The 22,697-nt window shown below is 53.2% G+C and overlaps 1 protein-coding gene and 3 non-coding genes across 4 annotated transcripts; all 4 read left to right on the top strand.

Moving 5' to 3' along the window:
* Positions 1–334: 334 nt before the first annotated feature.
* Positions 335–21,345, top strand: NOP56 (NOP56 ribonucleoprotein). Its single transcript, XM_089667866.1, has 12 exons — positions 335–434; positions 6,395–6,484; positions 6,724–6,838; positions 8,310–8,471; positions 10,913–11,111; positions 12,273–12,460; positions 15,703–15,854; positions 17,386–17,486; positions 18,575–18,723; positions 18,955–19,076; positions 19,399–19,533; positions 20,860–21,345. Exons 1-12 carry the CDS (start codon positions 432–434, stop codon positions 21,181–21,183), a joined length of 1,740 nt encoding a protein of 579 aa, XP_089523992.1. The 5' UTR covers positions 335–431; the 3' UTR covers positions 21,184–21,345.
* LOC149427599 (small nucleolar RNA SNORA51) lies at positions 12,071–12,203 on the top strand. Its single transcript, XR_016311245.1, has one exon. It is a non-coding gene; the product is annotated as a small nucleolar RNA SNORA51 (small nucleolar RNA).
* On the top strand, positions 18,792–18,865 carry LOC149427600 (small nucleolar RNA SNORD56). The gene has a single exon (XR_016311244.1). It is a non-coding gene; the product is annotated as a small nucleolar RNA SNORD56 (small nucleolar RNA).
* On the top strand, positions 19,242–19,312 carry LOC149427601 (small nucleolar RNA SNORD57). The gene has a single exon (XR_016311243.1). It is a non-coding gene; the product is annotated as a small nucleolar RNA SNORD57 (small nucleolar RNA).
* Positions 21,346–22,697: the final 1,352 nt, after the last annotated feature.

Consider the following 22,697-nt stretch of genomic DNA (forward strand, 5'->3'; position numbering starts at 1 on the left):
TTATATATACACAGTATACAGGTGACACCGGAAGTCCCCCGACCTCCACACGTGCTCTCTAACCTCGTGGCCATCCCGGGTCCTCCGACTTACCATAGAGTCTTACAACATTTCGCACTGTACGCCCCTTCTCGCCTCTCTCTTGTCTCTCCGGTGATTGGCTACAGAGGCAGTCCGTATTCTAGTATGCATGCGGCTATTGGCGGTATAGGGGAAGGCGGGCCGAGGCTCCGACTATTGATTGGCTTGTCCGAGGGAATGAGGCGGGGATCGGTAAAAGAGTACGGAAGTGATTGGAGGAAGGCGGCTTCGCTCAGTAGGGATTGGCGGAACGAGTCGGAGTGGGTGGGGTCGGGCAAGGGTGGTGGGGAGGTGAGGTGCTCGGAGCTCAGTCTGTTTGGCGGCGCTGGAGGAGCACGGAGCAGGGAACCATGGTGGGTGTGATATAGGGGGGCCCGGGACTACATGTGGGGGACAGAGGGGAGCGGGCTGTGTGATCGGTGGGGGGGGACTGTGTGGCTGTACGTGGGCCTCGGGTCTGCCTAGTCACGTGTCAGCGGAGACCACGTGTCTGCCGGCCCACTGAGGCTGCCCGGGGCCTGTAATGCGCCCCATCAGGACCCTCACTTTTGTTGTACTCCCCCCTCGTCACCCGGAAATCTGACGATTCTCCCCGACATGTAAGAGTAGTTGGGGGTTTTTTTTCTAAAAAAAGAAAAATATACTTTGACACCCAAAAAGTATTTTGACCCCCCCCCCCCCTTCTACAGGTCGGTGAGAATCAGCAGATTTTCAGGTAAGAAGAAAAGGTGTTAAAAATAACAATGTAACATCCTGTATCCGAATCATTGCAGCAAATGCACTTTTATTCTCTGGCGCCGGAGTTGGGAAAAAAGTTGTAAACCGGCCCCAGGGAATAAAGGTGATTTGTTGCAATTATTCGGATACAGGATGTTACATTGTTTATGTCACACGGTATATACGCACTTCTTTTTTTTTTTTTTTTTTTTTCTGCTAAAAAATTTACCGTACTTCGAACCCTCAAAGTAATTTTTTTTTTTTTTTAGCAAAAAAGAAATCGCCACTTTTACATGTCGGTTAGAATTGTTAGTTTTTCGGGTGAGAAGTAAAGGGGAGTAAAAAAAAAAATTGAAAAACTGCATAAATACTGCGCAACATAAAACAATGTAACATCCTGTATTGTAATCATTGCAACCATTTACGTTTATTCTGGGGGGCCTTTGTTGGAAAAAAATTTGTTATAAACCGGCCCCACAGAATAAACGTACATTTGTTGCGGTGATGAAGTGCCGATTTCTTTTTTGCTAAATAAAAAAAAAATACATTGAGGGTTCTAAGTAAATTTTTTTTTTTAGCAGAAAAAAAAAGTTGCATAAATACTGCGTGACGTAAAACAATGTAACATCCTGTACTGTAATCATTGCAACAATTGTACGTTTATTCTCGAGGGCCTCTGTTTGGGAAAAAAAAAATTAAAAACCAGCCCCAGAGAATAAAAGTACAATTGTTGCAATTTTCATATTACAGGATGTTACATTGTGGTGTTTGCTCCCTTTTTTTTTTTTTTTTTATCCCTTGAATTTATTTTTGGTCCCTTTTATTCCCCTAAGAAGAAATGTAAACCTTCCTGTGATAGAAATGAGGGATGACGGGTCCTCTTTGCGGTCCCCTGTGATATGCATGAGGGATGACGGGTCCTCTTTGCGGTCCCCTGTGATAGAAATGAGGGATGACGGGTCCTCTTTGCGGTCCCCTGTGATAGAAATGAGGGATGACGGGTCCTCTTTGCGGTCCCCTGTGATATGCATGAGGGATGACGGGTCCTCTTTGCGGTCCCCTGTGATATGCATGAGGGATGACGGGTCCTCTTTGCGGTCCCCTGTGATAGAAATGAGGGATGACGGGTCCTCTTTGCGGTCCCCTGTGATAGAAATGAGGGATGACGGGTCCTCTTTGCGGTCCCCTGTGATAGAAATGAGGGATGACGGGTCCTCTTTGCGGTCCCCTGTGATAGAAATGAGGGATGACGGGTCCTCTTTGCGGTCCCCTGTGATAGAAATGAGGGATGACGGGTCCTCTTTGCGGTCCCCTGTGATAGAAATGAGGGATGACGGGTCCTCTTTGCGGTCCCCTGTGATATGCATGAGGGATGACGGGTCCTCTTTGCGGTCCCCTGTGATATGCATGAGGGATGACGGGTCCTCTTTGCGGTCCCCTGTGATATGCATGAGGGATGACGGGTCCTCTTTGCGGTCCCCTGTGATATGCATGAGGGATGACGGGTCCTCTTTGCGGTCCCCTGTGATATGCATGAGGGATGACGGGTCCTCTTTGCGGTCCCCTGTGATATGCATGAGGGATGACGGGTCCTCTTTGCGGTCCCCTGTGATATGCATGAGGGATGACGGGTCCTCTTTGCGGTCCCCTGTGATATGCATGAGGGATGACGGGTCCTCTTTGCGGTCCCCTGTGATATGCATGAGGGATGACGGGTCCACTTTGCGGTCCCCTGTGATATGCATGAGGGATGACGGGTCCACTTTGCGGTCCCCTGTGATATGCATGAGGGATGACGGGTCCTCTTTGCGGTCCCCTGTGATATGCATGAGGGATGACGGGTCCTCTTTGCGGTCCCCTGTGATATGCATGAGGGATGACGGGTCCTCTTTGCGGTCCCCTGTGATATGCATGAGGGATGACGGGTCCTCTTTGCGGTCCCCTGTGATATGCATGAGGGATGACGGGTCCTCTTTGCGGTCCCCTGTGATATGCATGAGGGATGACGGGTCCTCTTTGCGGTCCCCTGTGATAGAAATGAGGCATGACGGGTCCTCTTTGCGGTCCCCTGTGATAGAAATGAGGCATGACGGGTCCTCTTTGCGGTCCCCTGTGATAGAAATGAGGCATGACGGGTCCTCTTTGCGGTCCCCTGTGATAAAAATGAGGGATGACGGCCCTCTTTGCTGTCCCCTGTGACAGAAATGAGGGATGACGGCCCTCTTTGAGGTCCCCTGTGATAGAAATGAGGGATGACAGCTCCTCTTTGCGGTCCCCTGTGTTAAAAATGAGGGATGACGGCCCTCTTTGCGGTCCCCTGTGTTAAAAATGAGGGATGACGGCCCTCTTTGTTGTCCCCTGTGATAGAAATGAGGGATGACGGGTCCTCTTTGCGGTCCCCTGTGATAGAAATGAGGCATGACGGGTCCTCTTTGCGGTCCCCTGTGATAGAAATGAGGCATGACGGGTCCTCTTTGCGGTCCCCTGTGATAAAAATGAGGGATGACGGCCCTCTTTGTTGTCCCCTGTGACAGAAATGAGGGATGACGGCCCTCTTTGAGGTCCCCTGTGATAGAAATGAGGGATGACAGCTCCTCTTTGCGGTCCCCTGTGTTAAAAATGAGGGATGACGGCCCTCTTTGTTGTCCCCTGTGATAGAAATGAGGGATGACGGGTCCTCTTTGCGGTCCCCTGTGATATGCATGAGGGATGACTGGTCCTCTTTGCGGTCCCCTGTGATATGCATGAGGGATGACGGGTCCTCTTTGCGGTCCCCTGTGATATGCATGAGGGATGACGGGTCCTCTTTGCGGTCCCCTGTGATATGCATGAGGGATGACGGGTCCTCTTTGCGGTCCCCTGTGATATGCATGAGGGATGACGGGTCCTCTTTGCGGTCCCCTGTGATATGCATGAGGGATGACGGGTCCTCTTTGCGGTCCCCTGTGATATGCATGAGGGATGACGGGTCCTCTTTGCGGTCCCCTGTGATATGCATGAGGGATGACGGGTCCTCTTTGCGGTCCCCTGTGATATGCATGAGGGATGACGGGTCCTCTTTGCGGTCCCCTGTGATATGAGGGATGACGGGTCCTCTTTGCGGTCCCCTGTGATATGAGGGATGACGGGTCCTCTTTGCGGTCCCCTGTGATATGAGGCATGACGGGTCCTCTTTGCGGTCCCCTGTGATATGAGGGATGACGGGTCCTCTTTGTGGGGACCTCTGGTGGCGACACACCACCACCCCTCCACCTGACCTTCTGAAGAGCGATTGCTCAGAGGTGGAGCTCTAAAGGTCGTTTGTGACTCCTCCCCATGTGTGAGGTCCTCCTACCACCACCCACAGCCGGAGGGCGCTGCACACGTGACATGCGGAGTTGAGTTGCTGGCGCCATCTGTCAGATTCGTCCGTTGCAGTCAATGGCGCTGCGGCAAAATGTGAGGAAGGGGCGGGGTCACCTCCATGAAGCTGCTGCTTTGCTGGCGTCCATTGTGGGTTGCCATTTTGGGGGGGATGGGGGGCGCATTGCCACCAGTGTGAGAGACCTCAGGCCTCCTATACACAGGGGGGGATGGTAAAAATAAGTAGTTGGGTTCAGTGAACAAGGCCAGCACAGAAATGATACCGCAGGCACTCGAGTCCACGGGGCCACCATGCAGCTTCATCAAATGCGCGTAGTTGTAAGCTTTTGAGGGTTAGAGCAGGCAGCAGGGGGCGCCACCTCCTGAGGAGTGAGCCACTGTGGACCTTGCCTCGGTGTGAAAGGCAGATAAAAGGCAGAAGGATCTCTGCCAGCTCCACCCTGCACGGTGTCTTCTGATGTCTGTGTGGGTGGGGCCTCCTGTAGATAGGCTGAGGGGGGGTACAGTCCCACCCCTGAGGAGCTGCAGGTGGGGCGTACAGCCAGTCATAGAAATGAATGGTGTGTGTGGGCACTATGTGTCTTCCTATGATGTGTTCCCCAGAAGTAGGATGTCCATGTCCAGGGAGGACTACTGGGGTACCTGGTGAGATGCTGCACCTCAGACAGTCCATGTACAGGAGGCCCAAGGGTGCTGAACACACTGCCAATGTGTAGGGTAACATGGCTAATACACCCTGATCTCCATCCTCGGTGATTGGGCCAGGGATCTGATGTATATTTGGGGGGGCTGGTTCTCTTGTCTGATCTTGCTGCTCATGTTCATCCACGGTGATATATGGCAAGAGGTGGTTGGTTGACAATCTAGTCTGGTCTCCATTTTTCTTGTTGATGTATATCGAGTAGTTGGGTGAGGGGGTTGGTTGGTGGTCCTGTAGTCAGATCTTGTTCTCCTCGGTGATGTATATTGAGTAAGGGGTTGGGTGCAGGGGTTGGTTGGCTGGTCCTCTAGTTGGATCTTGCTCTCCATGTTCTCCTCGGTGAGATAGATATATATATTTATTTTGAGGAAGGGGTTGGGTGCGCAGGGGTTGGTGGCCCTGTAGTCAGATCTTGTTCTCCTCGGTGATCTATATATATATATATTGAGGAAGGGGTTGGTTGGACCTTTAGTCTGGTCTTGCTCTCCATGTTCTCCGTGATATATATTGGGGAGGGGTTGGGTTGGTTGTCCTCTTGCCTGGCTTTACTCTTCATGTTGTCCTCGGTGAGGTATGTTGAGAAGGGAGGGGTTGGTTGGTCCTCTTTGCCCGTTCTTGCTCTCCATCTTGTCCTCAGTGATGTATATTCGGGAGGGGCTGGGTTTGTTGGTCCTCTTGCCTGGGCTTCCTGTCTGTTCTCAGTGATGTTTAGTGAGGAAGGGTTTGGATGAAGATGTCGGTCCCCTTGTCTGATCTTTACTCTGTGATATCTATGGGGGGTGGGGAGATGTTGGTCCTCTTGTCTGATCTTGCTCTCAGTGATGTATAGTGAGGAAAGGGTTGGTTGGTCCTCTTGCCTGGTCTTCCTGTCTGTCTCCAGTGATGTATAGTGAGGAAGGGGTTGGATGAAGATGTCGGTCCGTCACCTTGTCTGATCTTTGTTCTCTGTGATATCTATGGGGGGTGGGGAGGTGTTGGTCCTCTTGTCTGATCTTGCTCTCAATGTTCTCAGTGATGTATAGCGAGGAAGGGTTTGGTTGGAGAGGTTGGTCGGTCCTCTTGTCTGGTCTTACTTCCAGGTTGGGTTGGTTAGTCCTCTTGCTTGGTCTTCCTCTTCATGTTGTCCTCGATGTATGTTGAGTGGGTTGGGATTGGTCTGTCATCTTGTCTGATCTTCATGTTCTACGCCGTGATGTCTATGGGGGTGGTGTGGAGGTATTGGTTGGTCCTTTTGTCTGATCTTCATGTTTTACTCCGTGATGTCTATGGGGGGTGGTGTGGAGGTATTGGTTGGTCCTCTTGTCTGATCTTCATGTTTTACTCCGTGATGTCTATGGGGGGTGGTGTGGAGGTATTGGTTGGTCCTCTTGTCTGATCTTCATGTTTTACTCCGTGATGTCTATGGGGGGTGGTGTGGAGGTATTGGTTGGTCCTCTTGTCTGATCTTCATGTTCTACTCCGTGATGTCTATGGGGGGTGGTGTGGAGGTATTGGTTGGTCCTTTTGTCTGATCTTCCTCTCCATCTCTCGCAGGTTTTGCTCCACGTCTTATTTGAACATGCGGCGGGCTACGCCCTGTTTGCGGTGAAGGAGGTGGAGGAGATCGGCATGCTTCTTCCTCAGGTGAGTTGTCTATGCGCAGTGAACGCCCATCAGTAATGGTGCTTGTAACAGCCGTGTTTAGTCCTTGCAGTAGGTGTGCAGTGTAACCCCCATGGGTACACTGGCTTTGGGCTGGCGGTAGCTGGCACCAATTCCCAGTCATGTACTGGGAGTTCAGAAGGGATGAATCCACCACCCAGCATTGTTGTTGCTCCCAGTGATTGATCACGATAACCGATATGTCCACTTCCTACCCGCAGGTGGAGGAGTCGCTGCAGAATATCGGCAAGTTCAACTCCATAGTGAAGCTGGTGGCATTTTCACCATTTAAATCGGCCCAGAGTGCCCTGGAGAATGTGAACGCCATCTCTGAAGGTAATGAGGAGGGTTTGTTGGGTGGATATTTGTGTTATCTGAAGGTAACAAGATAGGTCTTTGTTGGGTGAGGGGGTTCTTGGGGGGGATGAGATCTCGGCAAGTAATGGTGGTCAGCCTTTGTTGATGGGATTTCAGATGTGTGAGGTCATCTCTGAAGATGACAAGGTGGGTCAGGTTTTATTGGGTGAGGGGATTATTGGGGCTGTGTGGTTCCATCTGTTAACAAGGATGGCCTACCTTTGTTGGGTGAGGGGGTTCTTGGGAATGAGATCATCTTCAGATGGAAATGACTAGGGTTGTCCTTTGTTGGGTGAGGGGTTTGTTGGGGACGTGTGATGCCATGACAATGTGTGGGTTGGCCTTAGAAGATTACCCGAAAGATATGAGGTACCATCTGATAACAAGGCGGGTTGGCCTTTGCTGGGTGAAGGGGTAAATGGAGATGTGAGGTGTCATCTCTGAAGGGAATGGTGGTCAGCCTTTGTTGGGTGAGGGTATGGTGATATGGGATGTCGTCTCTGAAGTTAACAGAGGGTTGGGCGAGTGGATTGGGGACTTGTGATGTCCTCTCTGAAGGTGATGGCTAGCCTTTGAGGGTACTGGGGACTTGGCAGGTCATTGGAGGGTTATGTTTGAGGGGGTTATTGGGGACAGATGTCATCTCTGAAGGCAACGATGGTCAGCGTTTGTTGGGTGATGGGATTGAGATGTGGGATGTCATCTAAGAGGGTTGGTTATTGGGGGACATTGGAAGTCATTTTGAAGATGAGGAGGGTCAGCCTGTTGGGTGAGGTGATGCCATCTCTGGAGGTAATGAGGGGGGGTTGGCTATTTATAGGTGAGCGGGTTATTGGGTAGGCACACGAGATGCAATCTGATGTTAATGAGGGCTCAGCCTTTGTTGGGTGAGAGGATTGATGGAGACATGAGATGTCATCGGAAGGTCATTTGGAGCGTTGGTCTTTGTTGTGTGGAGGGATTATTGAGGATGTGATGTCCTCTCTGAAGGTAATGAGGGTTGGCCGTCATTAGATGAGGGTGGTATTGGAGGTGCGGGGTATCATCTGGGGATAGTGGCAGAACTTTGGGCTTTGTTGGGCTTGGAGGTTATTGGAGACGTGAGATGTCCTCTCTGAAGGTAATGGTGGTCAGCCTTTGTTGGGTGAGGGGATTATTGGGAATGTCCTTTTCTGAGGGTAGTGGAGACTATTGGGGAAATAGGATGCCATCTGAGGATTGGATGTGTTTGGTGACGGGATTGGGGAATGTAAGTTGTCCTCTCTGAGGGTCGTAATGGTCAGCCTTTGTTGGGTATTGGACGTGCAATGATGTTTCATCTAATCTGTCAATCCACTGATCTGTGTGATGTCACCTGAGGTTACTGAGCTCGTCCTGTACTATAGTATGTGTGGTGCCATGTCCATCAGTTTGATATTGATGCCTATTTGTGCTGGTTCTCCTCCCCTAGGTGTCCTCCATGAGGATCTGAAACTCCTTCTGGAGACCCACATGCCTGCCAAGAAGAAAAAGGCCCTCCTTGGGGTCAGCGATGGCAAAATTGGAGCCGCCATCTTTGAAGAGCTGCACATCAAATGCGACACCACCGGGGTGGTTCCTGAGCTCATGAGAGGTAAAGGGGCGTGGTCAGTCTAACCACTTGAAGACGCGGCACTTTTTATGTACAACTTTCAGTCGGTATTTTGTACTAGAAAATTACAAGGCCCCCAAAAATATATTTTTTTTTTTTGGGGGGAGGGGGAGGGTGCGTTGTAATTTATTTTAAGCAGAGACCTTAGAGAATGTGTCACGGTATTTGCACAGTGGGTTTTCAACCACAATTTTGTTTTAATTTGGGGGAATGTAAGTTGTCCTCTCTGAGGGTAATGATGGTCAGCCTTTGTTGGGTGAGGGGATTGGGGAATGTAAGATGTCCTCTCTGAGGGTAATGATGGTCAGCCTTTGTTGGGTGAGGGGATTGGGGAATGTAAGTTGTCCTCTCTGAGGGTAATGATGGTCAGCCTTTGTTGGGTGAGGGGATTGGGGAATGTAAGTTGTCCTCTCTGAGGGTAATGATGGTCAGCCTTTGTTGGGTGAGGGGATTGGGGAATGTAAGATGTCCTCTCTGAGGGTAATGATGGTCAGCCTTTGTTGGGTGAGGGGATTGGGGAATGTAAGTTGTCCTCTCTGAGGGTGGTAATGGTCAGCCTTTGTTGGGTGAGGGGATTGGGGATTGTAAGTTGTCCTCTCTGAGGGTGGTAATGGTCAGCCTTTGTTGGGTGTTGGACGTGCGATGATGTTTCATCTAATCTGTCAATCCACTGATCTGTGTGATGTCACCTGAGGTTACTGAGCTCGTCCTGTACTATAGTATGTGTGGTGCCGTGTCCATCAGTTTCATATTGATGCCTATTTGTGCTGGTTCTCCTCCCCTATTATTGCTCTCGCTCGAACGTTTGTGGCGATAACTCGCGTGTGCTGCGAACACCATTCACGTGTGTGCGACTTCTGGGGATGGGGGGCACTTAAAAAATAAAGGGACAGTAAGAATAAAAAATTTTCTTCCCCCTTCTTCTTCCCCCTTCTTCTTCCCCCTTCTTCTTCCCCCTTCTTCTTCCCCCTTCTTCTTCCCCCTTCTTCTTCCCCCTTCTTCTTCCCCCTTCTTCTTCCCCCTTCTTCTTCCCCCTTCTTCCCCCCCTTCTTCCCCCCCTCCTTCCCCCCCTCCTTCCCCCTTCTTCTTCCCCCCCTCCTTCCTCCCCTCCTTCCCCCCCTCCTTCCTCCCCTCCTTCCCCCCCTCCTTCCTCCCCTCCTTTCCCCCCTCCTTCTCTCTTCTCCCTTTTTTTTTTTTTTTTTTTTTAATCAATTTTATTCCTATTGCAAGGAATAAAAAAAAAAAAAAATTGTGTGTGTGTATATATTTGTATGTATGTGTGTGTGTATATATATATGTATATATATATATTCTATCCTGTTCTTTTTTTATTTTTTCTGTTACAAGGGGTTTTTACATTCCTTGTAATAGGAATAAAATTTATAAAATAAAATGGACCGTAAAAATAAAAAATTTAATATTTTTTCATCAGGGATCAAAAAGACCCCAAAGCTGTCCTTCAACATTTTTAAAAGCAAAATATTAAAATAAAAAAAAAGAAGTTAATCCATCCCCCCCAGATCGGAAATTACATCGCCCTGGTCCTCCAAGGCCATAGAAATCAGAGGCCATAGTCTCGTCTGTGATCAGCCGGCTGCATTGATTCATAGGCACGCTGGTTGAAACCGCAAAGCAGCCTCCCGTCACTACTGAAAAGCGATCCAGTGGCTGGGCCGCTTTCTTGAGAAACCATTTCGAAACCTCAACACACACGGTCCTGCATCAGAGTGGCTATACGTGAAGGTGTGGGGGCTGCGGTGACCATTGTCTGGAACCGAGAAGCACCACTGGGAAGAAGTGTCACCAGCACACCAAAGTTCTCCAATATGGGTTCAAGGCTTTAATAAGCAATCACATAGTTGCAGTAAGAACGTTTCGGAGTCTCGCAGGACCCCTTCATGTCACATGTCTGATGGAGTCCTGCAAGACTCCGAAACGATTGGTTGCTTAGTAAAGCCTTGGACCCATGTTGGAGGACTTTGGTGTGCTGGTGACCTTTCTCCCTTGTGAAGCTTTCTTGACAAATCCGGCTGAAAAAGAACACTGGGGGTTATGCCTGATATCTTCAGCCAGAATCCCGGTAATCCACTTGAAACCCGTAACGTTTTATAAACGTATCTCAGTCGGTTAGTGGTTATGAAGCCGGAGAGGAGCCTGGTCATTTATGGTCATTTATGGTCGTGGTGGTATTGGTAGTGAGAGTTTACCTGGAACATCCAGCATTTCTGGTCAGCGGGGGTTGGTACGATGGGCATTTGGAGAATCTGGTAATTTATGGTCGTGGTGGTATTGGTGGTGAGATTCTACCTGGAACATCCAGCATTTCTGATCAATGGGGGTTGGTGCGATGGGCATTTGGAGAATCTGGGCACAGAACCTTTGCATTTCTCTACACGAAGGCTGAAGTCTTGTCTTCCTCACAGGCATCCGGCTACATTTCCATTCCCTGGTGAAAGGTCTGACGGCTCAGTCTGCATCCAAGGCACAGCTTGGCCTGGGGCACAGCTACTCCAGAGCCAAAGTCAAGTTCAATGTCAACCGTGTGGACAACATGATCATCCAGTCTATCAGCTTGCTGGACCAACTGGATAAGGACATCAACACCTTCTCCATGAGGGTCAGGTAGGTGCATGTTCTGAGTGTGAGGTACACTCCTCCCATTGGGAGCAGAGGGGCCCGTGTGAGTGTGGCTCCTCCAGGGTGGAGTCTGGATGAATGAAGCTTCTGCAAGGCTTACCGGTGAGGAGCCTCACATGACCCCCAAGGGTTATCGCTTACGTGCGCCTGTGACGGGTTCTGCTTCTCAACCACTTGACCACCGGGTTAGAGCCGAATGATGGCTACAACGCGGTTGCCCATTTCTGGGATGGCGTCCTATGACGTCCTCCCAGAACGCACCTCCATCGGTGCGCACCCGGCTATCTCCATGAGTTTCCTACGGACACAGATGGGTACAGTGTTGCATGACCGCTCAATTGTCATTCAAAGTGCAACAGTGCTTAAAACTGAACCTTGGCCTGGGCAGAAAGGGGGTACAAGTGCCCGGTAGGCAAAGGGTTAAGGGGTGTACGGTCACGTGCAGCTCATGGGTGGAGATGTTGGGTGTGGCCTCTCTAAGGTGGGAGTTTTGGGTTAGGTGTAACCCCTCTATAAAGAAGGGGAGCCAGGTGGGTGCAGGCAAGCCGGGGAATCTGTTTTATGTGTAGCTCCTCAGGAATGGAAGAGTTGGGGTGCATGCCGCTGCTGCTCGAGGTTCTGAACGACGGACTTTAGTAGACGTGGTAGATGTACACCTTCAGTATTTAAGCCCTGTATAGGTGGTGTCCCGTGCGGGTAGGTGGTGGTGTCCCGTGCGGGTAGGGGGCGGTGTCCCGTGCGGGTAGGGGGCGGTGTCCCGTGCGGGTAGGGGGCGGTGTCCCGTGCGGGTAGGGGGCGGTGTCCCGTGCGGGTAGGGGGCGGTGTCCCGTGCGGGTAGGGGGCGGTGTCCCGTGCGGGTAGGGGGCGGTGTCCCGTGCGGGTAGGGGGCGGTGTCCCGTGCGGGTAGGGGGCGGTGTCCCGTGCATACTTGGTGTCGGTGTTTAGTCCTCCCAATGCTTACCACAGGCAGTGTTGCCTCCCCCGCTGTCTGTATAGAAAGAGGAGGAAGAGTAACATCTCCGTCCACACCACAGCTCGGCCCTGTGCCTGGACTGTATTGTTATCGGGGAGACAGCCTCACCTCTCCAGTATATCTGTGATGGCTAGTTTGGGTCTGTGGCTCTTAGCCGTCTCCTCTTCTTCCAGAGAATGGTATGGATATCACTTCCCGGAGCTCATCAAGATCGTTTCCGACAACTACACCTACTGCCGGATGGCCAAGTTCATTGGCAATCGAAAGGAGCTGAGCGAGGAGAAGCTGGAGGAGATGGAAGAGATCATAATGGACAGTGCCAAGGCCCAGGCCATCCTGGATGCTTCCAGGTCTTCCATGGGTGAGTCGCCACTCCATGAACAAAGGATGAGAAATGTGTGTTGGAAGTGAATGGAAGGTTTAGTTACCCAGCAACTTCTCTCCCTCCAACTGCAATGGTGCTTAACGACTGTTGTAAAGTATGTATTCCCTCGAAGTACAGGTATCGTAAAGGGTCACTTTAGTCCACTATAAATGGGATCCCAGTGGGCTTAGTCTCCCCCCCTCTCTGCATCTCCAGTGGGCTTAGGCTCCCCCCCTCTCTGCCTCCCAGTGGGCTTAGTCTCCCCCCCTCTCTGCCTCCCAGTGGGCTTAGTCTCCCCCCCTCTCTGCCTCTCCAGTGGGCTTAGTCTCCCCCCCTCTCTGCCTCTCCAGTGGGCTTAGTCTCCCCCCCTCTCTGCCTCTCCAGTGGGCTTAGTCTCCCCCCCTCTCTGCCTCTCCAGTGGGCTTAGTCTCCCCCCCTCTCTGCCTCTCCAGTGGGCTTAGTCTCCCCCCCTCTCTGCCTCTCCAGTGGGCTTAGTCTCCCCCCCTCTCTGCCTCTCCAGTGGCCTTAGGCTCCCCCCCTCTCTGCCTCTCCAGTGGCCTTAGGCTCCCCCCCTCTCTGCCTCTCCAGTGGCCTTAGGCTCCCCCCCTCTCTGCCTCTCCAGTGGCCTTAGGCTCCCCCCCTCTCTGCCTCTCCAGTGGCCTTAGGCTCCCCCCCTCTCTGCCTCTCCAGTGGCCTTAGGCTCCCCCCCTCTCTGCCTCTCCAGTGGCCTTAGGCTCCCCCCCTCTCTGCCTCTCCAGTGGCCTTAGGCTCCCCCCCTCTCTGCCTCTCCAGTGGCCTTAGGCTCCCCCCCTCTCTGCCTCTCCAGTGGGCTTAGTCTCCCCCCCTCTCTGCCTCTCCAGTGGGCTTAGTCTCCCCCCCTCTCTGCCTCTCCAGTGGGCTTAGGCTCCCCCCCTCTCTGCCTCTCCAGTGGGCTTAGGCTCCCCCCCTCTCTGCCTCTCCAGTGGGCTTAGGCTCCCCCCCTCTCTGCCTCTCCAGTGGGCTTAGGCTCCCCCCCTCTCTGCCTCTCCAGTGGGCTTAGGCTCCCCCCCTCTCTGCCTCTCCAGTGGCCTTAGGCTCCCCCCCTCTCTGCCTCTCCAGTGGCCTTAGGCTCCCCCCCTCTCTGCCTCTCCAGTGGCCTTAGGCTCCCCCCCTCTCTGCCTCTCCAGTGGCCTTAGGCTCCCCCCCTCTCTGCCTCTCCAGTGGCCTTAGGCTCCCCCCCTCTCTGCCTCTCCAGTGGCCTTAGGCTCCCCCCCTCTCTGCCTCTCCAGTGGCCTTAGGCTCCCCCCCTCTCTGCCTCTCCAGTGGCCTTAGGCTCCCCCCCTCTCTGCCTCTCCAGTGGCCTTAGGCTCCCCCCCTCTCTGCCTCTCCAGTGGCCTTAGGCTCCCCCCCTCTCTGCCTCTCCAGTGGCCTTAGGCTCCCCCCCTCTCTGCCTCTCCAGTGGCCTTAGGCTCCCCCCCTCTCTGCCTCTCCAGTGGCCTTAGGCTCCCCCCCTCTCTGCCTCTCCAGTGGCCTTAGGCTCCCCCCCTCTCTGCCTCTCCAGTGGCCTTAGGCTCCCCCCCTCTCTGCCTCTCCAGTGGCCTTAGGCTCCCCCCCTCTCTGCCTCTCCAGTGGCCTTAGGCTCCCCCCCTCTCTGCCTCTCCAGTGGCCTTAGGCTCCCCCCCTCTCTGCCTCTCCAGTGGCCTTAGGCTCCCCCCCTCTCTGCCTCTCCAGTGGCCTTAGGCTCCCCCCCTCTCTGCCTCTCCAGTGGCCTTAGGCTCCCCCCCTCTCTGCCTCTCCAGTGGGCTTAGGCTCCCCCCCTCTCTGCCTCTCCAGTGGGCTTAGTCTCCCCCCCTCTCTGCCTCTCCAGTGGGCTTAGTCTCCCCCCCTCTCTGCCTCTCCAGTGGGCTTAGTCTCCCCCCCTCTCTGCCTCTCCAGTGGGCTTAGGCTCCCCCCCTCTCTGCCTCTCCAGTGGGCTTAGGCTCCCCCCCTCTCTGCCTCTCCAGTGGGCTTAGGCTCCCCCCCTCTCTGCCTCTCCAGTGGGCTTAGGCTCCCCCCCTCTCTGCCTCTCCAGTGGCCTTAGGCTCCCCCCCTCTCTGCCTCTCCAGTGGCCTTAGGCTCCCCCCCTCTCTGCCTCTCCAGTGGCCTTAGGCTCCCCCCCTCTCTGCCTCTCCAGTGGCCTTAGGCTCCCCCCCTCTCTGCCTCTCCAGTGGCCTTAGGCTCCCCCCCTCTCTGCCTCTCCAGTGGCCTTAGGCTCCCCCCCTCTCTGCCTCTCCAGTGGCCTTAGGCTCCCCCCCTCTCTGCCTCTCCAGTGGCCTTAGGCTCCCCCCCTCTCTGCCTCTCCAGTGGCCTTAGGCTCCCCCCCTCTCTGCCTCTCCAGTGGCCTTAGGCTCCCCCCCTCTCTGCCTCTCCAGTGGCCTTAGGCTCCCCCCCTCTCTGCCTCTCCAGTGGCCTTAGGCTCCCCCCCTCTCTGCCTCTCCAGTGGCCTTAGGCTCCCCCCCTCTCTGCCTCTCCAGTGGCCTTAGGCTCCCCCCCTCTCTGCCTCTCCAGTGGCCTTAGGCTCCCCCCCTCTCTGCCTCTCCAGTGGCCTTAGGCTCCCCCCCTCTCTGCCTCTCCAGTGGCCTTAGGCTCCCCCCCTCTCTGCCTCTCCAGTGGCCTTAGGCTCCCCCCTCTCTGCCTCTCCAGTGGCCTTAGGCTCCCCCCCTCTCTGCCTCTCCAGTGGCCTTAGGCTCCCCCCCTCTCTGCCTCTCCAGTGGCCTTAGGCTCCCCCCCGCTCTGCCTCTCCAGTGGCCTTAGGCTCCCCCCCTCTCTGCCTCTCCAGTGGCCTTAGGCTCCCCCCCTCTCTGCCTCTCCAGTGGCCTTAGGCTCCCCCCCTCTCTGCCTCTCCAGTGGCCTTAGGCTCCCCCCCTCTCTGCCTCTCCAGTGGCCTTAGGCTCCCCCCCTCTCCAGTGGCCTTAGGCTCCCCCCCTCTCCAGTGGCCTTAGGCTCCCCCCCTCTCCAGTGGCCTTAGGCTCCCCCCCTCTCCAGTGGCCTTAGGCTCCCCCCCTCTCCAGTGGCCTTAGGCTCCCCGCCTCTCCAGTGGCCTTAGGCTCCCCGCCTCTCCAGTGGCCTTAGGCTCCCCGCCTCTCCAGTGGCCTTAGGCTCCCCGCCTCTCCAGTGGCCTTAGGCTCCCCGCCTCTCCAGTGGCCTTAGGCTCCCCGCCTCTCCAGTGGCCTTAGGCTCCGGATACCGGATGTCTAACATACATTTTCCTCTCCCTCCAGGGATGGACATCTCCCCCATTGACCTGATCAATATTGAGAGCTTCTCCAGCCGTGTCATCTCCTTGTCCGAATACCGCAAAGGCCTGCAGGAATATCTGAGATCCAAGATGACCCAAGTGGCCCCCAGCCTGTCCGCCCTCATTGGTGAAGTGGTCAGTATTGCTAACATTTACAACCTTTCCCCACCTGATGGGTTGACATGACCATGTATAATACCATGCTGCATGATTGACAAGGAAACGTTCCCGTGTGCCAGTCATCAGTAGTGGCTACAGCGGTGTGGACTAGAAGCTTTAATCCATGGACTGGAAAGCAGTGTGGGCAGAGAGGGTCATAGATGGGGACCAAAGGTGGGAATGAAGGAGGGTGGTGGTCTGGGATCAGAAGGTGCAGTGTAGTGGGGGAGGGTGTGGGACCTGGAGGTTTGCATGGAAGAGGGTGATGGTTTGGGACCAGAAGGTGCAGTGGAAAAGGGGGAGGGGTGGTTTTAGGGGCAGGAATGGAAGGTGGTGGTGTTCTGGAACCAGAGGAGCGCAATGGAAGAGGGTGGTGGTCTGGAACCAGAGGGGCGCAATGGAAAGAGGGTGGTGGTCTGGAACCAGAGGGGCGCAATGGAAAGAGGGTGGTGGTCTGGAACCAGAGGGGCGCAATGGAAAGAGGGTGGTGGTCTGGAACCAGAGGGGCGCAATGGAAAGAGGGTGGTGGTCTGGAACCAGAGGGGCGCAATGGAAAGAGGGTGGTGGTCTGGAACCAGAGGGGCGCAATGGAAGAGGGTGGTGGTCTGGAACCAGAGGGGCGCAATGGAAAGAGGGTGGTGGTCTGGAACCAGAGGGGCGCAATGGAAAGAGGGTGGTGGTCTGGAACCAGAGGGGCGCAATGGAAAGAGGGTGGTGGTCTGGAACCAGAGGGGCGCAATGGAAAGAGGGTGGTGGTCTGGAACCAGAGGGGCGCAATGGAAAGAGGGTGGTGGTCTGGAACCAGAGGGGCGCAATGGAAAGAGGGTGGTGGTCTGGAACCAGAGGGGCGCAATGGAAAGAGGGTGGTGGTCTGGAACCAGAGGGGCGCAATGGAAGAGGGTGGTGGTCTGGAACCAGAGGGGCGCAATGGAAGAGGGTGGTGGTCTGGAACCAGAGGGGCGCAATGGAAGAGGGTGGTGGTCTGGAACCAGAGGGGCGCAATGGAAGAGGGTGGTGGTCTGGAACCAGAGGGGCGCAATGGAAGAGGGTGGTGGTCTGGAACCAGAGGGGCGCAATGGAAGAGGGTGGTGGTCTGGAACCAGAGGGGCGCAATGGAAGAGGGTGGTGGTCTGGTTCAGTCTGAGTTCTTAAGTCTGAAGCGACGCCATAATCCAGTTGCCTCAAACCTGCCATCACGGATCCTGGAAGGAACTTTGCCAACTTTGAACACTTGTTGGAGGGTTTGGGAGACGGCTGCTGTTCTCACATTTCTAGGTGTACACAAATGACTTGCTTTGACTTTTTAAATATGGGGCCCTCAAGAGCCCTGAACACTTGCAGGCTTGGCACAGAGATGATGTATCGGTGAAATCTGTCAATCCACTGAGCCTGCTGCTGAGAACATTGCACTGCTGATCTGTGCCGCCTGAACTTGGATGTTGTCACCGTATTTTTCTATCTGCTCATCTTGTATGTTGTCACCATCAGTTCATTTCTTCTCCCGCAGGTTGGCGCTCGTCTCATCTCCCACGCCGGAAGTCTGACCAACCTGGCCAAGTACCCGGCCTCCACCGTCCAGATCCTGGGAGCAGAGAAAGCTCTATTCAGGTACATCTGCTGGGCGCTTGTGGTGATGGCAGGTGACTGGGTGCCGGTGTTTGACATGTTGGCGCCGGGCTTCTCGCTGGTCGCTGCATGAGTGATAACCGCCGCCCCAGATTCTGAACAACGCCCAATATTCGCTGTGTATATGTGTGCCTGAGGGGCTGTGAGCAGCTGTGCAGGTCAGAGCAATGCTGGGATCCCATTCTGAGGGGAAGGTGGGTGGGAGGGCTGGTCCACTTTAGTGTCCCCGCTGGTAGGGTGGATATCGTACATAGATGTAGACTCGTGGTCTTCACGCCACCAGTTTCGGCCCATTGCTTGCCTTTATCCGGCCCTTGGGGCACTATTCCTAACGCTGACACCAAAAGTGGGGCATAATTCCCCCCACCGACACCAGCAATGGGACACTGACATCAATGATGGGGGGCCCTTTTCCATCCTCACACGTCAATGATGGGGGGCCCTTTTCCATCCACACACGTCAATGATGGGCGGCCCTATTCCATCCTCACACGTCAATGATGGGGGGCCCTATTCCATCCTCACACGTCAATGATGGGGGGCCCTATTCCATCCACACACAGTCAATGATGGGGGGCCCTATTCCATCCACACACAGTCAATGATGGGGGGCCCTATTCCATCCACACATAGTCAATGATGGGGGGCCCTATTCCATCCACACATAGTCAATGATGGGGGGCCCTATTCCATCCACACATAGTCAATGATGGGGGGCCCTATTCCATCCACACATAGTCAATGATGGGGGGCCCTATTCCTCCTCATACTGCCCACCCGCACTATGCAACTGAACACCACACCTGAGACCTTGTTTACTCTCACTGATGTTGGCCCTGAGACTTTCCTACCCCTGCTGGCCACAGTCCAGCCACCCTGAAGTTTGAGGTTCCCCTTACTGGCCCCTGGCTCTGAGGGAGGGGCGACTGGTTTCCTTTAGCGGTCCCTGGCTCTTGAGGGAGCGGCGGCAGGTTCCCATTTTGAAAGCCATTTTCTAGGTTTCTGTAGCCCTCTTCTGGTGTTGGTGTTCACCGTGTCTTGTTACAAATCTTTAGCTGATCCCATTACAGGGCATTGAAGACTCGCGGAAACACCCCGAAATACGGCCTCATCTTCCACTCCACCTTCATTGGACGTGCTGCCGCCAAGAACAAGGGGCGGATCTCCCGCTACTTGGCCAACAAGTGCACCATCGCCTCCCGCATAGACTGCTTTTCAGGTGAGGCGCCCCCTGTGGGGGTATACATAGCTACTCTGTTCAGAGGTCATCAGGTTGAAGGTTGTGCTTTGCAATGATGGTAAATATTTTTCGTCAACAGTATATCACCTCGGTGAATGTTGATAGACTTGTGTCTGAGCGAAGAGGAGATGTCCACTGCTTGGTGGGTCTCGTATCCTCTAGATGGCAGTGAGGTTTGTTGTGTAATGTTCTGTATCTCCTCCATTGCAGAAATCCCTACCAGCGTGTACGGAGATAAGCTGAGGGAGCAGGTGGAGGAGCGCCTGGCGTTCTATGAGACCGGGGAGGCTCCACGCAAGAACCTTGATGTCATGAAGGAGGCCCAAGCTGAGGTCAGTATCTCCTGATGTAAAAGCTTCTAGTCTTGAAAACTTGGGTGAAGTAGAAATGTACTATTCAGTTAGGTCTGGGTGGAGGTCAATAGCCTTAGTTTAGGGGCCCATCTCCTCCCGGTGGTTGGGGGGAGGCCCATCTCCTGGTGGGTGGGCCAGGGATGTCGGAAGTGATGAAGCTTTTCTCTCCTGACCAGAATGGGTGGAGGCAAAAACTGATTTAATGAGCCTGATCCGACGAGTTACCCCAGCAATGGCGGGGCAAAGGGTAAGCTCTGATCTGAGGGCCGGACTGAGTTCAAACCTCCCGTTGTATTTTCAGGCCACAGAAGTTGTGTCGGAGATAAGGAGGAAACTGGAGAAGAAAGAACGGAAGAGGAAGAAGCGGGAAAAGAAGAGGCTGGCAGAGTTGGAGCAGGAAGAGTCTGCTGCAGCGCAAAACACAGAGGAAGTGGAGGTGAGAATGGTGTGGAACTCAGTAGAGATAAAGGGTGCTCCTGTTTTTGGTATCTGCCAGCAGTCCTCTTGTACACATCCCCTTTACCCCCTTCCAAAAAAGGATCGGGTACTAGCTACAGACCTGAGGGAGGGGGTTTCTGATGGCTTCAAGCTTCTCTAGGGCATCTGCTGGCCACATCCTTGTCCTGCCCATTGGGGAATATCTGGGGGAGATTGCTCCATGTGCATCTCGGCAGGATTCAGAAGTGGATAGAGGAGTGAAGGAACACCACCTCCCTTCCATGGTATATTCTTGTCATTGCCAACAATATAGAACATTTAACCATCCTTGTCCTCTCCATCGTTGCATGGTTCTCTGAATGCCAACACTATAAAGCACCAAGTGTCTATTAACATGGTATGGTCCTGCAGTCATTGCCAACAGTATTAAGCACCAAACACCCCCCCATCATTGCCAACCGTATGGAGCACCAAACACTCCTCCATCATCCTTATGGTTTGGTCCTGTCATTTCCATCACTATAGAGCACCCCCACCACCCTGTAACATGGTATGGTCCTGCAGTCATTGCCAACAATATTAAGCACCAAACAACCCCCCATCATTGCCAACCGTATGGAGCACCAAACACTCCTGCATCACCCTTATGGTTTGGTCCTGTCATTTCCATCACTATAGAGCACCCCCACCACCCTGTAACATGGTATGGCCCTGCAGTCATTGCCAACAGTATAGATCACCAACGCCCTCTCCAAACTTCCCAATCTGGTATGGCCTTGTCAATGCCAATACTGTAGTAAACCAACCCAACAGTATGTAGTATCAAACATCCCACCCCCTCCAAACTGTTCAATGTGGTATGGTCCTGCAGACACTGACAACAATATTTGAGACCCAAACACCCTCTGCGATTGCCAACAGCATAGAGCACCAAACACCCACCCTTGCCTGCCATTTTCAAACGTGGTAAGGTCCTGTCACTGCCAATAGTGTAGAGTACCAACCCCATCGCACAGCATGGTATGGTCCTGCAGTCATTGCTGGCAATATTAAGCATCAAACACATCCCTGAGGCCATACCAAACCGTCTTGGGATGTGAGGATTGAACTGTTGAAGGTGTACAACTTCCTGGGCTGGTTGTCTGGTGATTACTTCCGGGAGTCACCTGTCATGTACAAAATGACCATGACTCTTCAGGTTACCCCAAATCATTTTCTGTAGTTTCTCCATGGTTTTGTCTGGACATCTCAATAGTTGTGGTATGGAGCATGCTTTGTATGTGGTATGTTTGTATCGGGGTCTGATATCTCATTGTTTTCTCAGGAGAAGCCCAAGAAAAAGAAAAATAAGCCAGAGGTAGTGGAGGAAGAGTTGGACAGCCAAGAGGAGGAACAGGACAACTACGAAGAGCCATCCAGCAAGAAGAAGAAAAAGAAACTGGAGGTGGCTGAGGTGTCTGATAACGAGAAGGCGGCTTCCAGCAAGAAGAAGAAGAAACGAAAGTCTGATGCGGAGGTGTCGGAGAACGGCTTAGAGGAAGAGGAACAGACCCCCAAGAAGAAGAAGAAACCGTCCACAGTGGAGACCCCGGCCACAGAACACAAGAGAAAGAAGAAAGCCAAAGTGCGCCATGAGGAGGACGACTGAGTCGTAGCCGCACACTTTACAGACTGATTATAAGGCGGGACTGCGCCGTTCTTTCATTTCATACTTTTTTTTTTTTCTATGTACAGAATTATACAGCTCGAGGACAACAAGCTAAAAACTGTCCAACTGTAAAATACGCAATAAAGTTTGTATATAACAAGATCCAGAGTCTGTTTTGGATGAAATAATGCAATGCATAGACTGGTGGCAGTGGGGCGAAAATGCTCTCCATATCTGGGAAAAATGTACAGTGGGGTGGCAGAGCCTGGGGTGGTAGCACTCCAGGAGGTGGTATGGAGCCTTGGACTGTGGGCACTCAGAGGTGGCATGGAGCCTTGGGCAGCCTGGTTCCAAGAGGCAGTGGAGGGGGCAGAGGGCTTCTTGAGATGTTCCAGAACCTTGGGGGTGGTGGGCACTCAAGGTGGTGTGGAGACTTGGCCGGTTTGACTTCTGAGAGGCAATGGGATGGTTATTCTTGGTACTTAAGATACTTCTTTTTTAGTGAATTTTTATCTTAATCATAGATCACAGGGCACTTCGTATTCATGACTGCTTGGGTCTTGATGTCGCCTTAAGGCGAATTTTCACCAAAACAGGAAGCCTGTCCAGCTCAGTTTTTAGTGTCCTTAAGTGATGTGCCTACAGATTTTCCTGAAGATCCTGTGTCATGGGCTTGGTTCCCTGTTCTAAATGAGCCTCCTCAACATTGGTCAATTGTGGCCAAGAGGCATAGAGGGGGGACACTGTAAAGGTGATTGGTGATTCCTTCAGAATCCAAGACGAGTTGCATGGGTGGGGAATTTTGCTCTGCCTTTGAGGTTGTATGGACTTGGGTCTGCAGCATGGTGTCAGGAGGTTGCAAGCTGGAGACTGCTGTGTGTGTGTTTGTGGTGTTCTTCCTTTTTTTTTCTTGTGGTACATCACAGGACACGGCATCTTCATTAGCCATCACAATAGGGTTATGGTGCCACCATCAGGTGATGGGAGACTGGCAGGAAACAAGACTAAGTTCCCTCAGGGGCTTAATCCCTCCCAGTTAGGTCACCGGCTGAATCCTGCTGAAGATAGGACTGTGTAGAGGAGGCAGAGAGGAAAAAGGGGTTGTAGGAGGAGGCTTGACTGCAAGGGACACTGATATACGGGGGAGGCTGTGATTTCTAGGGGCAATGATCTAAAGGGGCGCTATACTGTAAAGAGGAATGGAGGACACTGGGGCTGCTGTAAAGGGAGAACTGTGGCCAACTGATACAAAGGGCAGCTGAGGACCAACTCAATATCACATCACCAACTGCCCCTGTGAACTTGACACCCCCCCTTTAATCTGCCCCACCTGGTCCCTTGAAAAATTGGCTGCCATGAAACCAGTCCCTGGTGCAAAATAGATTGAGGGTTGCTCTAAAGGTAACAAGCTCCCACTAGTGTTTCCTGGTGCAGTGCCGGTGTTTTTTACTGGGACTGGTTTCCAGCAATGGTCACTATTTGCATGTTGCCATTATATGCCCTGGGGGGGCAGT

The sequence above is a fragment of the Staurois parvus genome, unplaced genomic scaffold (assembly GCF_062004578.1).
Source record: "Staurois parvus isolate SC_StPar_1 unplaced genomic scaffold, SC_StPar_1.0 ptg003635l, whole genome shotgun sequence".
Lineage (NCBI taxonomy): Eukaryota > Metazoa > Chordata > Amphibia > Anura > Ranidae > Staurois > Staurois parvus.